At 38.1% G+C, this 23,644-nt stretch overlaps 1 protein-coding gene across 2 annotated transcripts in view; it reads right to left on the reverse strand.

The window, feature by feature from the left end:
* The window catches only part of IL16 (interleukin 16), a 50,808-nt gene extending 34,119 nt beyond the window's left edge, over positions 1-16,689 (reverse strand). The window contains exons 1-3 of one of the 2 annotated variants that reach the window (XM_035554578.2): positions 16,542-16,689; positions 7,005-7,058; positions 2,331-2,733 (exon numbers count right to left, since the gene is read on the reverse strand). In XM_035554578.2, the coding sequence (XP_035410471.2) occupies positions 2,331-2,733; positions 7,005-7,054 (453 nt within the window). In that variant the 5' untranslated portion in view covers positions 7,055-7,058; positions 16,542-16,689. Of the gene's footprint in view, positions 1-2,330; positions 2,743-7,004; positions 7,059-16,541 lie in introns of both variants that reach the window. The other variant, XM_050712913.1, reaches the window with a different exon arrangement.
* Between the last annotated feature and the right edge of the window lie 6,955 nt (positions 16,690-23,644).

The raw sequence follows: 23,644 nt of genomic DNA on the forward strand, positions 1-23,644 counted from the left end.
GTCCCATCCCGATCAGTGCAGTATGGTTTCTGTAACAGTGAATCCCGTGCAATTGAGAGGGTATGGATCAGAGAGATACTTAAGTTTTTGAGCAGTAGAGAAGAACTAGTATCGGGAAGACTGATGCTCCAGGTTCCCCCTTAGCTCTGCAGAAGAGAGTCTCAGGGAGCAGTAAATCATGCTGCACTTTTAAACATTCTTCTCTACTTCCAGTGTGACAGAAAACATTAAGTTATTCAGTTCTGTGGGAGTTATTAGCACCTTCAGAGTCATGCTTAAGGCTGCAGGCATTGGAAAGCAGAAGAATAATGGAATAATCTCAGCAACACCACAGAAAGAATGGAATCAATTTTCCTGAACAAAGACAAGGACCCTTTAGCTCTGAGTCACACATCGTGAATTTCTGAAGTGTCACATGGACTGAAGAGAGTGTGGTACATTAGAACTTGAAAAATAGTTGTTGACTCCTTTCTTAGACAGAGAGGTTTTAAGCTTAAGTTAACACACATGGTATAGAAAGATTGTTATGCCAGGCTTATGCCATATGGAAAAAAAAAGATCACTGCTTTCATAATATAGGGCAAAACCTCAGCAGCAGTGGTACAGGGTAAGATCAGCGTAGGAGTTATCATATTTAGCATGCTGAGATAAGACTTTAGAGTTGCTGATCCATGACTCTGAAAGGTAGGAATATTAGCAAGTGGCACCTGAAGAACTTTATATTGCTACGAGAGCTCTGGAGAAAGAATTTACTGTGCCTTTTGTCTATAGTGGCAGTAAGCTACCCAAATGCTGACAGAAAGGCCTGGGTTACTGACTGATTTATGTCATCCTCCATCCAGGCTCCTGACCCACCCTGTTCAGTGACACTAACATTCCAACCTAAGAGAGGATTTATACCCTCAGCAGTTGTATTTTACCTGTGCAACAGCATTAGTTATGAGACTTACTCTGTTCCCCAGATCCCTATTTGAGCTGCTTCCCAGCTATAAAACCAAATGATCTACACTTAGAGTCTGCAATAAGATATTGAGTAGTTTCACAAGCATATGGATCATGACAGTTACTGGAGCCTGGCATATTTTGGAGGTATGCAATCAATCAGACTGCAGCAGTTGACACACACCTAAGAAAGTGTTTCAGGCTGTGATAAAAGAGAAAAGGGGAGAATCCACAGAGGCCAGCTCCTTCTTTACTCACACATAGAAATCAGCAGAGTGCATGTGAACTGTTTCCAAATGGGAGGAGGCTGTATGGTTTTGCAGGTGACTGAGTGTATTTTGGGACTTTGGTCAGTTCCACCTATTTATGTTCTCTGTCAGAATGCAATAGGAAGTTAGCTTGTTTTTGTCCTCATTCTGTGGTTTTGCCAAGGGGCTAAAATACCTCCTCACCTGAATTCTGTCCTGCTGTAGTCTTTGTAATATTGGACTGTGTGCTGTGATCATCAGAAAGAAACTCAAGAAGTAAGGGGAGATTCAGATTTTCAGTGCCACTCTGTCTTTACATGTAGAGGTCTGATTTTAGTCAATTTTTACAGGAGGTAAGTACAATAGAATATGTAAGAGAAATATTATAGGTTAAAACCTTTTTTTTCCCACATAAGTCACTATTTGCATAGGTAAAAAGCATAAAATACTGGGTATTAGAATGATATTAGGTGCTGGAAGGACACAGACTATTAAAAATCATATCATAGTTGCAGTTACATCCCCCTTCCCCTTCACACCAACAGGTAGACAGAAAGTGAACAAATAGGATATGTCACAGAGAAGCAACTTTCTAAAGGCATCCGAAATACATTGCCTAGACTGAAAAATGGTTTGGGGGTTAAAATAGTTGCTTCTTGATTAAAGAAAAATGGAACATTTACATCTGTAAAAAGATGTAAATATTTTCTTTAGAAAGTGACCTCTTTGGTTTGGAGCCACCACTACCTCCTTCCTGAATCAGATGGAATCTGCCTGCTGAATCTCCTGCGTCTTTAACAGTGTTAATATAATTTATGCTCACATTCATTTTCCTATAGCGACAGTTTTGTATTTTGAGCTGAGTACATATTTCAAGTAGGAAGCATCAGCTGTGCTAGTATGAATACACTGAGGAGTGACCAATCAGTCACTGATTTCAGTAGAACGTTAATCAGCAGAGTGTAACAGCACAGCTGGGAAGCTAATACATTTTCATGCAGTTTATACAGAGCAGGAACACTGCAAGCTCATAAGCTCTGAAAAAGACAGACGGAATCCTGTGTTCCTGAGAAATATGAATTAACCCATTTAGGAATTACTGCAATAGGAGACATTACAATATAGCACGCTGTTGCCTACCTTGATGAGTAACTTTCTTCTCATGTTGTTGCAGTTCTCATTTGCTGCAGCCTTGGACTGGACTACGCTGGTGATCACATGTGGAGGATCAGGTGGGCTGTCTTCTGTCTCTGTTGTGCATTGCAGTTGTGTTCTAGGGCAGCAGTCAAAATCCTCTTGACCCCAGCTAGTAGAGATGTCAAAGGGATCAGGGCATTTCTCATCAGGACTTGACCCATCATCACTGTTTTTGGCATTGCACAATATAAGTGATCTAGAAATGGAGCGAAACTTTCTTGACTTCCTGTTCCCAGCATTGCTCTTTCGATCCATCTTCAGAGAGCTGGTGGTGCTGCTCTTTTTCCTATCGTTCTCCCACTTATGTGGCATGATACCTTCAATAACTTTCTCCGCTTCTCTGGTGCTAAATATCCTCAAGGAAAGGAAATATAAAAAGTAAGTTGTAATATACCCCTACTTAATAACCTACACTACTGAAAAGCCCTAATGAATAAATTGAATCAACAGAGCCTTTCAGTCTGCTAACAGCCACGTGATATCTCATGACTTGCTAATTCTGTTTCTGTGCAGTGCTCTACTAAATTCTCCTTCACCTTTTCATTCTCTTCCCATGCTCCCCAAGCACAATGGAGTGCTTTTAATAAATGTTTTTGATGCTTCCATTGTACTACTGCTTTATGGCTTCTGCTGAATTTGCATGTTGAAATCCTAGATTGAAAAGGAAGATACTTTAAAAGCATTATTCTGTCCTGCTAACATTACCTGAAAAGAGGAAGCTCCTTCTGAAGTTTGATTCATGAAACCACTATAATTCAAAGATTAATCAAATTGTCGAGGTTAAGTTCTCTGCCTGGCACATCTGATTTGTAAGTGGTTTAGCAAAAGTAAGATCTTAGCCGTGAGAGAGTAAGGAATGTCAGGCTGCTATAAAGCTCCTACCTTCACAGACCAGAACTCACTTAAGACTTTGCATTTAACAGTAACAGAGATCCAGTGAAGCACTTTAGATATGAATATCTGATTCAGGATTGAACTTTATAAAGGATTACAGCTCCAATACATCAATCAAAAAGTGTCCCATTACAGAAATGGTTTGCTTCAGCGTATGATACAGCATACCAAATTAAGAGAAAATGGAAGAAATGCTATACAATCAAAATGTGACAAGTTGGAGCTTTTGTAAAATGAAAAAAACGTAATGAGCATGTTAAGATAGCAAAGGGGAGTTTTGTTAAAGCTGTTTCCTTTTTCTCTCAGAAATTGTGTGGAACTATTTTGTTAGGAATTTATTGGTGTTAGAAAAAAATCAACGTGAGGAAGTCTAAATGAATTGCTTTGGCTTGCTTAATTTTGATTATCATATTTATTACAAAAGACATTCTCAAGTATACCACTGAGAGAAAATGGTTGTACAGTGTGCTACAAACTGTCTGGTTTGGGTTTGATACAGAATTAGGTGGGCACATATGCACTTTTTGCCCAAAATGGTGATACGGAAATAGGAGAAGGCAGATTTTCTAAAGGCTCCTTACAGCCCTGACAAGAAACATAGGCCTGCAAATTCTAGCCAAACCAGACCCATATTTATAAATAAACACAAGACAGCCATATAATAAATCCTAAGGATTATATTTTTTGCTTTTTTTATCTCATACAAATAACCGGAAAAAAAAAAAAAGGGAAAAAAGATAGTAAGCACTATGTGGTTGGATGCCTGTTTAAAGGAGCTATATGGCATTCCTGGAGAAGTACACAATCCAGTGTGAATCTGAATTTGGATTTATAAAAGAAAAACCTTGGAAATAGCTCTTCCAGGAGGAGAAAAGAGGTCCCTTTTTCTCCCAGGGAGTGCACTCCTTTCTGGTGTTTTTGATAGGTAATGCTCCTGCAACCCTCAATTATAACTTACTTTTGTCATACCAGTCATAACATTGATCTGCTGCCTGATCTCTCTCTTCCAAAATAAAATCCCCAACACTTCAGAAACTCCTCAGGATTTCCAGAAAGACATGGTGCCATGGCAAAGTTGAAATTTTAAAGTTTCTGGAGAACATGTCAAGTTGAACAAAACCATTATTTTCTGACTCTCTCCTGTGTGTCTTTGGGAGCCTCCCTGCTGATGTGGAAAAATATGACCCCACTTTACAGGAATATTGGTACCAAAGTTACTGGGCTCCCAGCCTTCCCCACACTGTCATGAGGAAATCTTTCAGGGTCAAACTAAGTTAGCGTATTTTCTTTAGTGCACTGAATGTTCTTTTTTCGTTTTTTCAGAATTCCCCCTCTTCTTATGAAGACTTGCAACCATGTCTGAATGCAGCCACAAGTGTGGATGGAGGACAACCCAACAGCACAGCCACGCTCCCTTCCTGTGATGTACAGCTCACACTGAAATAAAGGACATCTGAACTTGTATGTAAGGATACAGACGGGATGGGGAAAGGGTTGACATGGAATTCAGCTTTAACAGATGGACTTTGTGGTTGACTTGTGATCTTATTTCGTTGGGGTTAATCTCCCTTTCTACACTATTGAGAGAAGCTACTTCTCAGAACTTATTTTGAAGTACAGAGATGAAAAGTGCAATGATTTTTCACTGATTACATTAGTTAAAAGATGACTGATACTACTAATATATTAAGACTTTCAAGGTTTGGTGATTTTTTTTTATTTTTTATTAAAAAAAAAACTTTTTAGTGTTTTGGTTAGCACAGAACTTTAGTATACTATAATAGGTATGAACTTAGTTTCAATTTTGGGGTTGAGAAATCTCTGTTAGAGTCACTAATATATTAAGAATTTTATCTTGTAAAGCTTGATATTGCTTTTCCTGTACGTCTGAAGGTATTTCAGAGGAAGGAAAAAATGTAATCTGGCCCATTAGACCAGAATGTGGACTTGAAAAAGCAATAGGATGGTTAGGATGAGGGGAACTTCATGCTTTGCTGGTGATGTATTAAGGTAACTTCTTCAAGTTTCTACCTCATCACCTGGGTAGAAAGCAACAGAACTAACTTGCTGAAGGTCTGTGGATTGCGCTCACTTGAAAGTCTACAGAAGGGATTGTTGTTTCTTTTGTGATTCTGGCAATCACTATTAGATATTAGCAATAACAGTGTCAGAAATGAGCCCAAGTTGCACATTCATACCTAAACAATCTTGCCTATGGGAGAAAATTAGGAGAAATAGAAATCCTTGAATGAAATACTATGTTGTGCAAATACTAACTGCACTCTTACTTCTGTGAAGAGAAATAATTAAAATAAAAATAAAAATCACAGCCATTAAGCTCATGGGTAAGCAGAGGACTTAATAGCTTAATGGTCAAAATACAGCTCTCTGGAGACTGGCAGGATAGAATAAAAGATGGGGAGAGACGTGGGAGGCCTTTCTCACTGCCTGAAGCTGCTGAGCTGAAGAGCATCAGGATCGAGCACTGCCATCAATAGTAAATGCTTCAAAAGGTGCCTCTGACTAGTGCTAAGCATCTGGGATGCAGGGAAAACAGAAGCACCTGTTGACACAGGGAGGGAAACATTGCTTCCAGTGCACTCTTCCATCCCACCCCTCTGCAATTCTCCTGAGAAATTTTACATTATAGAGAGAGAATTCCTCTTTAGCTCTGCTGCATCAGTTACTTCCTCGTCCTCCTTTGAGCTTTATTAGCTCAAAGACCAAATTTAACCCTGAATGACTTACCTAGTATCTCAACACAGTGGCTGCAGTGAAAATAAGCCCATTAGACCTGAAGATTTTCAGTTAAATGCTTGCTCTTGCTCTAGGGATTAGATTACAGCCCAGGTCTTTAACTAAGGCAACATCCTTTCCAGAGCTGCTGATTCAGGGTTGCATGAGTGACAGAAATATAGGAGCCACCAAACACATATTCTATAAGTTTTCCAATAAAAATATCCAGAAACATAATGTTACACAGAAAACAATATCACAAGTGCTGGAAAAGCTTTATGATTAATTACCATATTACAGCAAACTGAATTCAAGGTATTGTGGGCATGGACAATTACTTCAAAGTCAATTCTCCAACCCATTCATCTTTACCTCCTGTGCACTCACTGCTTGTCATTTTCTCTTGCCATTCTTATACCTTCAGCATGCCTGATGGAAGTTGTCTGTGGTTTGTAATGCAAACCAAATGTTCCTTCTGTTTCTTTTTTTTTTTCCCCCAAGCTTTATTTTTCCAGCTTTAAATCTAAAAAGTCCTAACTCAGTCTGCCTTCTGCAAACAAAGTACATGATTTGAGCTGTGCTCATTTGGTTCAAATTTTTGGTTGATATTAAACCAAGCATTTACAAGATGTAAATAATTTGGTGTAGCTCCCAGATTGAATGGGAATGCACTACTGTTAACCAGACAATAGGAAAGTTAAAGCTTCTTTACTAGCAAGAGCAAGATGAGTTTTACACTACCAAGTGCTAATAGCGTGATACCTTGCATGCCTTTTTAATCTAGATCTTGTGATCTTCGTCAGATTCGTTACTGAGCAGTACTATTAGAACTGAACTGTTGCAGATGTCAAGGATTTCCAGGCAGCAGGAAGAGCAAGAGATTTGGAAATTCTCTAATAAAAGAGCAAGAAACTCTCTGAGAGTTGAATTTACAGTTAAAAAAAAAATCAGTAATTGTAAAATAAAAATTCAAAAGGACAAACTTACAACAGCGAGGCAGACAAACCTGACTCCTGCAGAAGGCTGTTCCTCTTCATAGGCCTGGCAAAAAAAGACAGAGTGAATAATTGAAAACACACTCTCGTTGCGTCACGTGACTTGGTTTCAGTAATTCTGCTCAGTACATTGGAACGGAGCTATTGTTTCCTAATTGAAGAAAATGTCAGCAAGGATAGATAAACAAAAGCAATGGGATGCTGTATTGGGGGAAACTTTCCAGCAAACTTCCAGTTACCCAAAGGCGCTACTCCATTTAAGGGGTTTGTGTAATTTGTTTTTATGCGTCGCTCTCTGGTCCTAGGATTGATGGGGTTCAAACATGTTGAACCTACAGGGGAGCATGGGGGAATCTATATTAATCAAGGGCAGGATTTGCTGCTGGGGGCTGAGATGGCAAGCATGTTTCACACAATTTTTTTCAGATATTTTAAACATTAAGCTAGTAACAATTTCATAGGCAGCTTCTGCTCCAGGAGCAAAATAATAATAATAGGAGCTACTTTTGAATGCCAATTCCTTGTGTTTTTCATCACAAAGTGTCATGGTCCCTTTAACCTGCTAGTTTTTAAATACTCTCCCCTTCATGGGCTAGACTGCACCTTTGTGATCCAGCCTTATCAAGGACTCAGAAAATTGTTGCTCCTTCCATGGGGTATGTGGGAAATGAGAACTATGCCACAGATTGCCCATTTTCTCAATTGCACCTTTAATATGCTGTGAAATAAATGGTTCATAGTCCCTTCTATTATTATGGCAGCTCCTCTCACCAAAACGCTGCTTGAGTTGCATCCACTGTCAGTGGTAGGAGCAGACAGCCACCTTTTTGCCATGTCCCTAGGTGTGCTCAGCTGTTTTTCATTCATCAGTCTGCTCTTCTCTGCCTGTCGATCCCTAGCTCTGCTCACACATTGATGATTAGCAATCTTGCTTCAGAAACCTACTTTCTCTCAATGGCGTGACTGCTTTCAGGGGAAAGTAGGAACAAGTTACATAGAGAGTTTGTAAATTAAAAAAAAAATAAAAATCTCTGAGACAGCTAATGCTAATTTATTGAAATAGTGAGACCTCTTTGGAATGTTCTCACAAACCATGCATCCTGTACTTTTCTGGAAAATGTAAACAGAAAGCAGAATTTTACATTCAGACCTGTCCGGTCATGGAAATGGCCAACAAGAGTGTTTAGACACCTGCTGCCCTTTGCATTATGAGGCTTGAAGATCCTGGTTTTATTGGTCTCTCACTAAACTCTCAAAAGAGAGAGAGTTTAAAAAGGGTTGTAAAAATTTTGCTGACATGGTCTCATGTTTAGTGGTCTCCTGTGACTTCTAGATAAAATTTGGACTGTGAAGGCAAGCATCTGCTCCAGGAGAATGACATACTGGGACAAAAAGTGAAGCTGAAATTTCTGCTTTGTACAGCACCTACAGTAGCCCTGAAACTCTCTGCACCTGATAATAGAATAGTGGTTACCTTGTATTTTAAGTATTTACAAAAAGAAGAAAATTTGGCATTATTTTCCCAGCTAATGGGTTTTCAGGTATTAGTTACCCTAGGGAAATATGTTATAAAGGACACAGTTTTAACTTGAATCACTAGATGACAATAAACTTTACCACAGTCTTTTAAATACTAATCTTTAGAAGAATCATGATTTGATGCTGAGTAGTGAACAGTGGATATCAAGTAGCTTTCCTGGAAAGGTCAGAAATAGGGATGTGATTTTCTGTTTTAGGAAACAGTTCCGCACTGTGTTTGAATAGAGAGGATATTGGCCTTCTATATAAAATGGAATTTTATAAGTTCTAGTACTGTGAAAATGAAACATCGTTGAGGCAGCAGAGCCACGTACTGTTTACCATTTAACTGTCTTACACTGTAACACACACATGTTTTTGTTTAGCAATAGAGAACTCATTCATGCAAAATCTCAACAGTCCCTGTATTTTGATCCAAACTGATTGAGCTGGAAGCTCGAAAGGATTGGAAAGCTTTTTTTTCTTTTTTTTTTTTTTTTATTTTAATTCCCATTGTCATATGCTATTGCATTTCCTGACTATGGGCAGAATTCTGTAGTTCCTAAGCCACTGGGAGTTTTGTTCGTTCAGAATCTGGACTTCTGCCAGGGCCAGCAGCAGAAACATAAATATCACAAGGAGAGGCTGCTTTTTCTTGATGTTTCACTGTAACCTTTTGCAATTTTTGCCATCTTCCCTGTACAGTAATTGTTCAGTGCCCAGTGGTGAACAGAAAAGCATGTTTTAAGAAGCCGTAAGGAAAAGGAGAGAGGGAGAGAGAAACTCTGCTGCGCCTGCCGTGTTGCACTAATGGTATGCTTTGATATTGGATCTTGTGGTCAATCTTCATTACATAGCTCAGAGTTATCGTACTAGGAAAATGCCAATGAACACTGATCAGAGGCTGGGATTTTGTTTGAAAAGATTGAAGTGATGTGAACTCTCTCTACAGAAAGGAGCTGAATCGTTAAAGGTTTATGAAATAATAGTTACTATAGGGAAAGTCAGCTGGGTTTCTTTACTCTCTTCTCATGTAAGGGACAGGAAAGGAAGAATGCAATAAAATGAAGAGTTCAAATAAATAAAAGGAAATACTTGAAATCTAAAGCATAATTATTACGAGGAACGAGAAGGTAGAAATGATTAGGTCTTTGAAGTTAGCTGTTTTGCCTTTGATTTCAGTGGGACACAGATTTCACCCCAAGAGGTGAGTAGATTAAAAAAATAATAACTGCAGTTAAAGGAAATAGCATGCAGAAGGGGCAGGAACTGTTGCTTCAGAATAAAAGTCAAACAGTACCATTCACAGGTAGAGTGATACTTCTGCCCTGGGGTAGCGTCCTAGTTACCACAAAGTGGAGACACTTTTCTGAGAAGGCAATAGAGGAACCATTGAATTTATTTTTTTATGAGAGCTCTCTTTTGCCTAAACTCAAGATGTGTCTGGAAGCACCACAGATACAGGAGCTGATCCTTCCTTCCCTTCAAATTATTTTCCAAATCCAAAGATTTGGATTGTAGAGGACAAATTTACAGACTATTCAGTACCAAATATTTTGCCCGTTGCTACTGGTGATAACCTTTTCCAAAAAGCAACATATAAATTTAAACAGAACATTTGCACTGGGCAAAGCAAATCTAAGTAATGATGGAACTTAGCCTCTGTCCTGATCCCCTCCCAAGTCCAAGCAATGCTTGTGTTAATAGGAGAGAAAGCCAATAGTTTGAGGTGTTCTAGTTTTTGTCCTGTCCTTACATTGCTCAGCAAACTGATGAATTAGTTTTGCCTTGAGCACAGTCACAGTTTTCACACATTGCCACGTTCCAGACAACAGTTACGTTGCACAATACAGTCTTTTCCCTCATTGCTGCTAAGCCAGGACTGGATTAGTCATCTCTGTCTTGGGTTTTGCAGCTTTCACTCTGCCCTTCCATCCATCAAAACAGAGCAACATAAGAACTGGCACATTGCGTCACCCTATAAGCACAGTTAATCCAGTATTTTCTCCAGCAATGGCTAATAGCAATTGCTTCAATAGAATTACCTTGCAAAAAAAAAGTACTCAAGAGGTAACTTGCTTTCAGGAAGAGTTTCTTCTGAGTGCCTTGTTGATAAGAGTAGGCTGGCTCTCTGAGGTTTTGTATGAATTCCAAAACTGTTGGAGCTTTTTACATTATGACTGGATAGTATTGTTTTAAGAGAAGCTACATGAGGCCATAATGGATAAGCATTGCACTATGTCAAATTAGGTAAATCTCTTTCTAATTCTTTTCATCACTTAGTACCTGCTTTTGCCAGGAAGCATAAAGGATTTTTCTTCTACAGATGAAATGAATCTTGTGTAGTGTACCTATAATCTACCCATTTCTGGCTCCCATTAAGTTTTGATTACCCAGAGGCAATGAGTTTCATGTGCTACCTAAAAATACACTTCTTCGTAATTGGTTCAAATTTGTTGCCTCTAAAATTTGTTCAGTTCTTGTTCTAGGAAAAATACCCTGCTCTTCAAGTCTTTGTAGAATTCTTTTCTCATTTATCTCTGTACTGATGTCATCCTCTATTCTCTGCATACTTTTATCTTTCCTTCCTCTGCCCCTCTTTTCTCTCAGCTTCATGCTGCTCTCATATATTTGGATCTCCTCCTTTTTCTTCAGATCCTTTTTTAAAAATCGACTTCCTTGTGTGAGCTTTATTACCCGACTCTTTCATAATGGTATCCAGTTCTGCAGCCTCCTAGAATCTTTTCCAATGCAGTGCCACCCTTTGAGTTAATTAAAATTCCTAGACCTGGTATTCCCAAATACTTTATGTTGCATGACATGCACTTTCGCTGTGCATGATTACTAACCTTATTCAGGTGTTCTTGCTTGTTGTAGTGCCTTAGAGAGATCCTGTAAAATAGTGCTTATGTAGGTCCATGGACGAAGATTTAATATGAAGCGTACGCTCATCAAAAGGTACTTTTGCTTCATCTCCCAAACTCTGTTACTCTATGCATACAATGCTTTGTTTACAGAAAAGTAACCTATGTGATATAAATACTGCATTAAAAGCAATTCTAATTGAACAATAACAGTAGTGTCAGTGGTTAGTGCATTGACTTTAGCCATGGTATGGTGTATCACACACAGCAAGAATGGTACTCTTTAAACATGAGGTTTTGAGTTGTGTTTATTATTTTAATATTTTTGTATTGAGTCTATAGACTGCATAAATGATTATGTTGGGATTAGAGAGATACTACAGGATGTTTGTGTCTGAACTATGAAATTACTAAATAGCTGGTACTGAAAAAAAGGTCCATCAATTTCTTTAAAGCCATTGACCAATGCAGAGTTTATAAGTTACTGCAGCACAAGAGTAGTAAAAACAGTATGTGAGCTCCCCTGTATGGTGTCATTCTAATTTAAAACAAATATTTTAAAAAGTTATGACTTTACCTCCTCATTCCACATTTCTAGTCACATAATGTTCCTTTTTCATCTGACTTTGCATTCCTTTTGATTTATATTCTCCTAAACTGTAAGCTGAAATAAAGGGCCCTTTAGGTTGAATGAAAGGGGAATTATCAATTGCCAAAACTATGATTTATCAAGCAAAAAAAGTAAAGAGCAAAAAGAAAAATGAACTTATTCCACATATAAAAATCATATGAAAATTTTCTCTGTATTTTTCATTAGTTCAGTATAAAAGGTGTATTTAGACCTGTCTGATGCTGCATTTTTATTGTGAGTCTCTGAATTTTGCCATATTTGTTGCTACTACCTTTTCCTTTATGCCTTGAACAGAGAGATAGGAATGAATGGAAGTAATCAAAGATGAATATATTTAGTCCATTTGAGTACTAGTGGCAGAATTTGCTCCATATTTTACTTTCTGTCATAGGCACCACTTTCTATAGCCTGATTTCAGCCTCAGTGAAGTCTGGGGCTTTTTATCACTTAGCATCTCACAGGTAGTATGCATGGTTCTGTCTTGGTTGCTGAGTTTGCTATTTTTTTGTTTTTAATTTAACATTGTCAGTGGTTGATGAGAAATTACGCAATCTCTTTCTTGTAGATACCTATGCCTGAATAAGATGACTTTACTGCATTTATAAGTACAGTAGTCATTTCAGTTGCAAGGCTTTAGCTAAAGCTACTTCTGAGTATTTGTCATTCCTGATGCCTCAAAGAGGCACAGCTACTTAATACAGCCACTTCTCTGCACTAATAAAACCTTGACACACATTTCTTTTGCTTTACTGTGCCTCTAAGGCTGTGACAATCAGAATGAGTCTGAGTGGATGGTTTTTATTTGTGGTGTTGAAGATAACAGTATAAAGCTCCAGCGGCAGCTGTCTCACTCTTGACTGCATGCATTGCTCACTAGCATCATTGTTGACAGCAAGATGAGACTAAATTACCGTACACGTTTCTTGTGGGTGAAATAATATAGTTTGTCAGAAAAAATAGCTTCCTGGTAAGACACAAAACATAATGCTCCTGGCGCTTCATGAGATCCAATGAGGGTGACTACAATCTAGCCTGAGTGTGTGATTGATACTGGAGCCAAATTTAGCATTCTAAACAGTCTAGGATCTAGTGTCTTTGGGAGACAGCTTTTCTCACATGTTTTGAGATCAGTCTACACCTTCAGAGCAGTATCTAATGTTAAATAGCTTGGAGTTAGTGACCAAGAGGCCTCAGATGAGGATTCCTGACCTGGGATTTTTTATTTTTTTTCCTACAGATTTTAGGTTCAGAAGAAGTTGTTCAAATTAATTAGTCTAATTGGCCTGACAAAGAAAATTTTAATCTGTTTTTCCTGTCTTGATGGCAACAATTTCTGCTCCAGGTAAAGCATATCTTTTAAAATAAGCATCAAATCTGAATGTGAAGACATTATCCCCCCAATCTTGAAAACTTGTTCTAGCCATATATAGATTGTTAGTTACTATTTATTTTAAACATCTCTGTATTCAGATACTCATTTGCATTTATTTACGTATTTGTCCAAAAGAGCTTGAATAGTACTGTTATGGCACATTAAAAACCATGATCACTTCCCTAGCATTTTTTCATGAAGATCAGTAGGTGGTGGCCGGGAGGTGTCATGAAACGTTATTGCATGTCCTAATATTTTATTGTTTTTATTTTTTTTTATTTTTGTGATGGCATCAGTTTTAACACTGAAAAATAACTGTTGGTTCCACAGTGTCTGTAGTCCAGGGCTCCCAGAGAGTGGGTAATTGAGATCCATTGCATTAAGGAGTGGAAGGGATACCTTATTCCATAAGAAGTAGTTATAACTCAGATCACAGCTACTATATTTATTTTGCAACTGATGCAGGGGACAAGAGCAGCTGTGAGATCAGATTATGCAACAGTTTGTCTACCTCCTGACTGCATGCCTGTCTTGTGAATAGGAAAGGCTCTCTGGAAGGCTGTCTGGGTATGTGCAAAAACCTGGTATGTCTGTGAATGTGTAAAACAGCATGGTCAGGCTTACAGATTGCCATGTGCTAAAGCAGACTTAGGACTCAGGGCAGCCACTGAATGACTGACACTGGAGCAGAAATGAGCTCAGGCAGGTCAAATTTTCAATGCCTTTTTCCTCACATGTGCCCATTTTTGAGTAGGAATCCAGAAAATATCCAGTGTTCTCTCTGTAAGAAATAATCCTAAATCCTTTGTCTAAACTCAAGTATCCCAAAAGAAACAGTCTTTTCTGGAATTTGAGTCCCAAACGATTGTCTAACATCATGTTCTAAGACAACCATACAACCAACATTGTAACCCAAGATTTCCAGTCTGGTTTTCTTTACATTTTCTTCAACATCTTTTTAACCGATTATAAATATTGTCTTTTAATTTGTGATCTTAAAATACTTGACTCAAACATTCAAGAGTTAAGAATATCCAGACTTTTGGGGGTAGCATACAAGAACAGGAGTTTAAAAGTTGGTGGTAGTTGTTTGGTTTTGGTTTTTGGTTTTCCTGTTTCTGGCCAAAACAAAGGATCTCTATGTATAATATATTAAGTTTTTGTCAATATCAGTGTAGGCTGACCATTAATCTTGGGCAATGACTTCAAGTACCTATAATTTATCCTTATCTACCATATCTAATACACACCACTCACTCCATAAAACAGTAACAATATGCCCCAGCCCATTTTTCAACAGAGCACTGTACTGTGAGTCTGGATATCTCCTTCCAGCTCTGATAGCGACCTGATGCTTTAACATCAGATAAGTTTACTTCCCTGTGCTTCTGGATCCCTGTCCTCATCAATGCAAATGAGTTGTGGCTTTTACCTTCTTTCTCAGATGGGTGGGGATTTCTCTGATAAAAAGTACTAAAAGAGAATTAAGTGATAGTCTTTTAATTAGACAAGGCAATCAACTACTCTTAGAAAACAATAAGTATTTGCTGGTGTCAAGTAATGATATCCTATACCAACCCATCTCATTATGCAGAATATATTTCCTACAAAGTTTATTCTGTATGGTAATTCCAGAAATATCAAAGCAGGAAAATATGCAAGTTATTTTACAGTGTACAGTGTTTGTCATACTGTAATACAGGCAAGATAAATGTTATAACAGTACTAGAAAAATACAAGGAGCAGATCACATCCTTGGTGCTCTCTAATAGCAAAACCGTGTTGAAGTGATGAAGAGGCCATGGTCCGTAGGGTCTGTCCCTCAGTATAGATTGAAGCAATTTGACAGCCGCAGAGCACTGTCATCTGTTCCCAGCCACAGGATGGTATCGTGGGGGAAGAGGGGAGTGTTTTGGCCCCCACTTTCACCCTGACAGCAATCCCCCTGCAGAGAGCCTCTGCACTGACTGCGTCTCCCAGGGGGCTGCTGGCCAGGAGGTGTGCCCTTGGCTCACAGCTTACCAGCTGCACAACAAATGAGGTTACGCTGGCAGTATGGACAATATATCATCAATGTGTGTGTTGTACTAGCCTGCGTGTTTTTTCTGTAGGCTCATACTGTATGAATCAGTTACTAATGAGGCTCATAACAGAGGGAACTATTAAGTGAGCATTGCATTAATAATGTTGGCACAGTTCCAAGGCTACAGATGTTATTTATAGTATATGACTAAACAAATATGCATCCCCTTTGAGTCTGAGACTCTGGACCAATTTACTGATTTCCTGTATAGGCTAGTTCATACAGAGACTCAAGTAAATAGTGCATTTGGATGTCTTGCCTGGAAGTATGTTCTGAAACATAATAATCATATTAATATTTAATTGTAAAATGGATTGGAAATGCACATGTGTTTTCAGAGGATTAGATAGTACTCCTATCCAGTTCTCATGAAGACATACATTTTTCTACATTTCTTCTTTAAAGAAAAATAAAACATTTAAGAGTAAAGCTTGCAGCTACACAACATTTGAAGTGAGCAGAAAGGTTAGAAACAATTCTGAAAAAAAAAGTACTTAGCAAAAGCTAAAAAATATCCCATATCCTCTCCTCTATATCCTGTTTTGAAATTAATTCCTTTCTCTTTTTTATGAAGATGAATTACTATTGAGAGAGAATTTGTAAATTTAAAATGCATTTGAGCAATGAATCATTTGATTTATGTTTTTGTTTCTTTTCTGCCTCCCAATATTGCAGGTTTTAAGAGGCCTTCAAAACTGAAGAAAGCTACAAGCTCACAAAATTCTCAGTCTGCTGACTTTCATATGTGTCAAGAGAAATGTATAGCAAAGCAAAAGTGACCTAAGTTAAGGTACTTCCGTGTACAGCATCTCTCTTTTAAATCATAAGACTGATAATTCAACAATAACTTCCTTCAAATTTCTCATATAACTTAAAAACAAAACAGTGAATAGAAAGGCAAAAAATATATAGTTTGTGAAATACCTCTGGTTTTATGTCTTACCTGTTTACTCTTCTCATTTAAATTGTCAAATAAAAACAATTGAAAATGATACATACTGACATATAAAAACAGTTGACTGTATGATGCCCAAATAACTTGATATAAAAATATTACTTACCATTGCCAAGGTTCTTCTTATTTAAGTTCACTATTATCATTCCTTCTTGGACATGATATATACAGCAGAGTCAGTTCCCAGTGTGTTAAATACTTGAGAAAATAATAAATGCAGTGTAACTCCACAGTGTTTGGATATTTGACTGTAACTCCTAAGCATTCAAAGTGACTACTCAATATAACAATTTTTCCTCAGCAGAAAATGCCTTGCTATTTGCCAGCAAATCTTTAATGCTTTAGATTGGGTATTTCCAACTACCGCCCTACTTGCTAGGCAGATGTGTATAAAAGAGATGTTATTTCACTGAATCAACCACTGAGATCGTAACCCTTTTCCTGTACCACAAACAGAAATGTAAAACCTCAAACTTTCCTTTTGGACTTTTACTGACTTGTGTCTGTTGTAAGAAAGCAAAACACAACTAGTCCAAGGACTAATATATGGAAAATGTGTTAAAATGCTTTAGATCATCTCATTGCTTCTAATCCCTGCAATTCATTGGTTAACTGGCTCGTTCTGTGTTTATGTAGTTGCATGGTACAAATACAACACCTAAACTCCTTGCCCAAAGTTGAAATGATTCATTTATTACTCCTAACGAAAAAAAAAAAAAAAGGAAGAAGAAAGAAAACACACAGTGCTCATTTAACCCAAGCAAGTGAAAACGCCTTTCATAAGCTCTGCAAGGGTTTGGGGAGGTTGTTCTTTGGTGAATAAAGTCTGTGTAGTGGAGCAAAAAGTTTTGTCTGCGGATGGCAGAATTTAAACTAAAGTAAACAGATAAACCAGGACCCTTATGCTGCATGAAAAGAAGATAATAGTAAAGGAGGTGCAAATGTTATTCATATCAGGTCACTTTTGACAGGGATTCATTCTTTTGGGGAAGGGAGAGGAGGCAGGAGGGAGGAGGTATGTTTGTGAGGGTTTCTAAGTCCCTGCCAGCACTCTGCATTCTGAAATTACATCACTGGTCAGAGTTTGTCTTTTTGTGAGGTAATTACTCACCTTAAACATATAATATATAGGGCTTTCCATCTCCTGTGTGCTTATAAATATTAATTAATTAAATGTTACAGCCACTGTGGAGAAAGCACAAGAGACGTAATGACTGAGGGCCATACTAAATAGGTGGAAACCAGGACCGAGTAAAGACATTGCTGCTGCTGCTTTGCCTATACTGAGGCGAAGAAAAGGGCTATGTGGTAAGTCACAATTCCATAGAATGTACCACACTGTCTGTACCGTACTGGCTGTGGAACCAGTCAGTTACTGGGAGAAACAGGAATACAATGAGTAACCCTTGTTCTCCGGCCTGTTTTCCAGCCATAATACAAATACCTCTAAGCACAACTCTGATGGGACAGTGGTATTCTGCCTTCATTCATCATCTTCTCCAGATGGGCATTAGGCTTAATCAAATTCTAGCACTAACAGCTTGTTTCAGGACCACAGCTGGAATCAGCATGTCTAGACTAGCACTGATTTATTCCTGGCTCTCAGACCTATGTGCAAGCTACTATTCCATATGCTTTTTGTTAGAGGTAATAATGCCATTTCACAGCATAACTTTCTTTTCTTCTTTTTTTTTTTCTTCTCCTGCTTTTATTGAAATAAGAATTTATGGTTATGTGGGAAAGTGCCCTGCCCCTGCTCTGGACAAGACTACTGCCAGTTCTGCTGGTATAGAGCAAGCTTGCAGATAAACAAAATAAAGTTCATAAAGGAAACAGTTAAATTTTTTGACTGCCTTCACTCTGTCACAGAAAATGCTAAACACATTTGTAAGTTATATAAAACTGCATCAGTTCATATTTTCCCTTGCTGGTTTCACAGCCCAGAACAGCGTAAGGACCTAGTGACATCTTTAGGCTCTCAGGAGTCTAGTAATAAAAATAAAAATCCTCTGCAGAAAACAACACTGTCTCACTCCACACCCTCCCACTGCTGGGCAAATGAGTTTCCCATTTTCCTCACTTATCCTCAGACTAAACAATGTTGAATTTACAAATCTGACATCTGATTACAGCAAGCACTACGAACCTAGGAACCACAAAGGTTGGTGTATATCACTGTCCATAGTTCATAGGACAGCCTTCAATCTGGAATGTCAAGTATTCAGGAGAGAAACCTCTGCCTTAAATAATATCTAAGCGATATATGCACTGAGGTATGCTATAGCCCTAAACTGGGTGGGTGTGTACATGGGGGGTTCCTCTGCCATAAATTAACCTCTGATTTTAGTCTTTCTAGTTTACTGTGTAAGTGATAATGTCAACAGCATAATGCATGTCTGACAGTGGTCTGCAGAACATGGGGAAGCGACCTGCTGCATAAATACCGCAGGGGAGGCAAATAAGGGATGTCCAGCAGCATCAACAATCCTGACAGCAAAGCCGAAGGAACTAAGCTGGTGAGCTGTGCCTGCAGTGGGGGAAAAGTGGGTCATAAAGTCATGTGGGAGAGCACTGGGATAACTGGTGTGGGACTGTAGAAGCAGCAGAGGGTTGATCAGCTCTGAGATGTGCAAGTGTGGGGCATGAGGAAATGGAAGGGATTAAAGGAAGGGAGGTCTCAGGTTAGGGTGCTGGACTGGACCTGGGGAAGCAGTGAAATTTGAATAGAAGGTGATGGGTACAGACACCAGCTGAGTGTAAACCAGATAGGAAGTGGCACTGGATTGGGCCCTGCAGACTAGGGTCAGGGGAGAGCAGAGAGGAGGCTTGGTGAAGAACTGCTCCTTTCCATTTTTCTCAGCAGTAACAGAGAAATGACGCATTTGTGCTGGAAAGAGGCCCATCAATAGGCTGTATGTCATTTTTAAGCCATTCATCTATAGATATGGCAAAGGTAAGTGCCTCCCACTATCTTTGTTTACAAACTTATGAACTGAGGAGCAGATAAGTTGTTTAAAGGAAAAGAAAATTAATTTCAAGGATGTCACAATTCTGATATCCTTTAAAAAAACTTTCACTTTATAGAAGTTTATCTATGCCTTTAAATCCACTTCAATTCCATATTTTAGGTGATTTTCAAGAGTGAAAGCAAAATAAGCTATTCTTAAAACAGAGAATACATTATTGATGTATTTGATGGTATTGTTATTATTTCTAGTATTATTTTCCAATCCATCTTTAATATAGCCTGACATCTTGTTTGCTTTTTTTGACCACTGCTGTGCACTGAGTAGAAATTTCCATTAAGCTGTCCACAGTAACGCCTAAATCTTTTCCTTGAGTGATTTTGCAAACCATCAGTGTATATGAATAGTTTGAATTGTTCCTTTCAATGCACATTACTTTACACTTAACTATGCTAAATTTCAGCTGCCATCTTGTTGCCCAGACCGTTCCTTTAGCTTTTGTTTATTTCCTTTATTTCTTTAAGTTATGGCTTTTCTAAACAATCATATGTAATTTCACAGTTACGCCATCTCTGTTGTTGCATGCTTGCTTTCCAGATGAGTAGTAAATACATTATATTAATCCCAGTTTGGGTGTAGATTTTTGGATATCTCCTTGTTAATATGCTTCCTAGCTGAAAATAGCCATTAACTTGTGGTTTTTTATTTGGTCTTGACTACTGACCCTAAGTCAAATGCTTTACACTATTTAGAATATATACCTAATGATAACTCTAAAATTATAACTTCATCTCCTTTTGTAATGTCTTTAATAAAGAATTTAATGCAAATTGGTTGTTGAAACTGTGTACGGACAAATACAGCCAGCCTAGCTGTAGGCAAAACTAGCATTTACCTAGAGCAGCAGAATGGTTGGGAGTGAGAAAATCGTAATCCTACTGTGCAAGAGGAGTCCCTTCTAGTCTCCCAAGAGCAGCATGGAATAATTCAGTAACACCTGAATTCAGTAAAGCAGCTCCTAGGTGCTTTGAGCCTATCTATTGAACCCACATGTTGTTCCATGCATCCAATCTCCCTTCTCCTTCCTGCTTCCTTGATGCTGGGGAAGCAGCATGTGCAGGTCTCAGACTACTCTAGCAAATGGAAATGAGAAGAGGAGACTGGAGGACTGCAACCCTTTTCTCTGGCTAGCCCCAAGCCACCCACCCACCCTCACGGTGAATGCAGTCTTGGAAATGGGTGTGTGTGCGCCAAGTGTTAAGGGGGAACAGTGTCCTTACCACTGGTAAAGCATTACATGAACCACTCTGCCTAGGTAGGTCATCCACTCTTTTTAGAACAGATGTTAACAAGGTGGAAAGAGCTCAGAAAAAAATATATAAGAAGTCTGAGGAGTATGTATTGCACTAAGAGACTAAAGAATCTGTTTCATTTTCTTCTGGCAGATTGTTGCAAGATGATTTCTTTGCTGTCTGTGTACATAGCTTCATGAGACAGAATTCAGAGGACTGGGATGGAAAGACAGACTTATTTGAATCAGAAATATGGTTTTAAAAAATGTTCATAGTTTAAGGTAATTAAAGCATTCTGGAATGTTTATTCTGCTCTGTGAAATTTACTACAGCAGCAATGGGTTTGGGGTATAATAGCTGATCTTCAACAGCTGTTACTCTTGTAACCAATTTGAAGAGTTATTCAGTTGTTGTTTTTACAAAGGCCTGCCCATCTATTCACACTTTGCATTAATGTTCTTCTGGATTGGAAGAATGTAACACAGTAATTTGGCAAAATTGGGTAAAATAGATTCACCTCACTAATGGTTTGTTTTCTTTACCTAAGTGAAGCTATTAATTATACCTCCCCTGGTGCTGCCCTGATTGTACTCAACATGAAAATGGTACATAGACAATGAATTCAGGGCTGTAAATGCAACACACTTTTTTTTCCATAACTTGAGGCATACCAGGATCTTTGCACTGTAACAGGAATGATATGCAACAAACTATTTTTAACTTTTGCAAAGATCTATTTATTTTTTAGTCTCTAAAATACTCTTTCAAGTGAACATTTTTAACTTGGATCAACAGGGGAGAAAAGTATCAGCAAAAAACTTCATAGACTGTTACTGAAGAATTTAATTATAGCTATATCTGACTACTAGACTGAAAAGATGATTTATTGTTTATTTCTGTGGGGAAAATCTCTGTTCACGTTCAGATGCTTCATGTCATATTAGATTCTCCCCAGGCACAGATAGCCATACAAATTTTAAAATATTTTGAACAGCTTTAGTTTATGTTCTTCTCTTTCTCTGTAGTTTTGATTTCATAGATATGTTTTGCAGGCTCTTTAAGAACTCTTTCCTTGCCTATCAGTACAGTTTCAACTTCACTGTCCCACCCTCAGGAAGCATGTCTTAGCCAATGGTGCTGTTATGTTGCAGGCACAATGTCTCCAGCTGATGAATACTCTCTTCATGGCAGTTACACAGGAGAATTGTCCTCAGTTAATTACACTGTTCCTTTAGAAAAATTGCCCTACCCCAGCACATTAATATGTTCTCTTTGTACAATAACTTGAAATATGTTTGAAGAATCATTATTGTGCATTTATACGGACTCTGACATCTTTCTTTACGATATGAACCTTGTGTTATTGCAGAAAACCTAAAATTGCTATAGGTTACGTGGACCAACCAAATAATTTGCACCACTTACATGTAACATTTAACTTCTAAAACCAAACAGCTAATGGTTGTGTTGTGTAACAGGTCAAATGTGTGGTATAAATCAACTTTGTTTCAATTCTTTTTGTGATGAATGAATGTTCTGTTCTCAGACATAATTGCTTTGATGAAATGGTTGCTCACATCAACCATATAGTGCAAATGGTTACTCCTCAAATCCTTGTTAAGCTAATTTCATAGGAAGCAGGAATTTGTGTTGGTGTTTCTTAAGTCTGTGTTAAGCCTAGTGTTCAGTAGAAACCATTCACAAGTCCCAGAGCATGATACTGTTTAAAATCACTTAGCACTTCAAGACAAAATTCCAAAACCGCCTAACATGGCATAATCAGTTGATATATGCAGTTAGATATTAATTAGCATGGGACAGAGGAAAATGTTAAAATACAAGCACTGCTGGAAGCATCAACATTTTCAATGAGCAGTGAGAACAATAAGGTATGTTTTATCAAAGGTCATGCACTGCAATTATTGAGATAGTTATGTGGATGCCTTTTAAACAAATTTTCACTTGTGCCTGGAAAAAGAATGTGGGGAAAAGACAACAGATCCTGAATATTTTTGTCATGATGGAGTTATCAATTTTATTTTTAATTAAACCTGTGAATTTTGGTGTGATTTGACACCAAATATATGCAGAAAGATTTTGTGGTACATTTTAGAATGCCAGGACATTTATGAACAATAACATTTTATTTGCAATATTTATATGGTGCTTTGGTCAGCACCTAGAAACCATCCACAAAGTAGTTCTTATTATATCCTTTACAAAGGAGTTATGCCCATTTATCAGGCAAGGATGCTAACACACAGGTATGGTAAACTAAGGATGAAAATGTACCTGATACATGTATGACAAAGTGTGAAAGAGGGTACTGTTACCCATGTTAGCTAGGGAAACGGAAGGAGTTTTCACTTTCTTTAAAACAGTGACCAGAAATACAAAGATCAAATCTAGGGGATTTTTGGCCTTGGTATTCTCTTTATTTATTACCTCTATCTACCATGATCACTAATCAAAGATGATGCCATAAAACCAAAAGACAGTTAGTTACAGTCCTTCACCTGGGCTTCATCTGTTTACCATGCACATAGAAAAACTAGTCCACTCCCATTTTTGTAAGAAATATGTTTTATTATTTTATTATGAGTTGTGATTTTATTTCGTAACAGGTATGAGCATGAACTTGTTATGCCATGCAGCTTTGTGACTGTCTGATCACTGGGTGACTTCCTCATCCTCTGAAGCTTGTTTCTGGGCTTACCAAGGATATTACAGCTGACTACTTCCTTCAGGAACTTCTTAGGCTGGGGTTAACTGTTGTTTGCAGTTTCATACCTTGATTTTCCCCTTTATCTTGGTTGGCTTCCCCTCTGTAGGAAACAAGGTGGGAGGCACTCAACATGGTCATCTGCTCAACATGTCCTAGGGGGAGTTATCACACTGACTGGCTTAAGAGGACCAAAGAGCACAGCCTCATAAATTGGCCTGTCTCTGAG

This window comes from Cygnus atratus, chromosome 11, assembly GCF_013377495.2.
Source record: "Cygnus atratus isolate AKBS03 ecotype Queensland, Australia chromosome 11, CAtr_DNAZoo_HiC_assembly, whole genome shotgun sequence".
Taxonomy (NCBI): domain Eukaryota; kingdom Metazoa; phylum Chordata; class Aves; order Anseriformes; family Anatidae; genus Cygnus; species Cygnus atratus.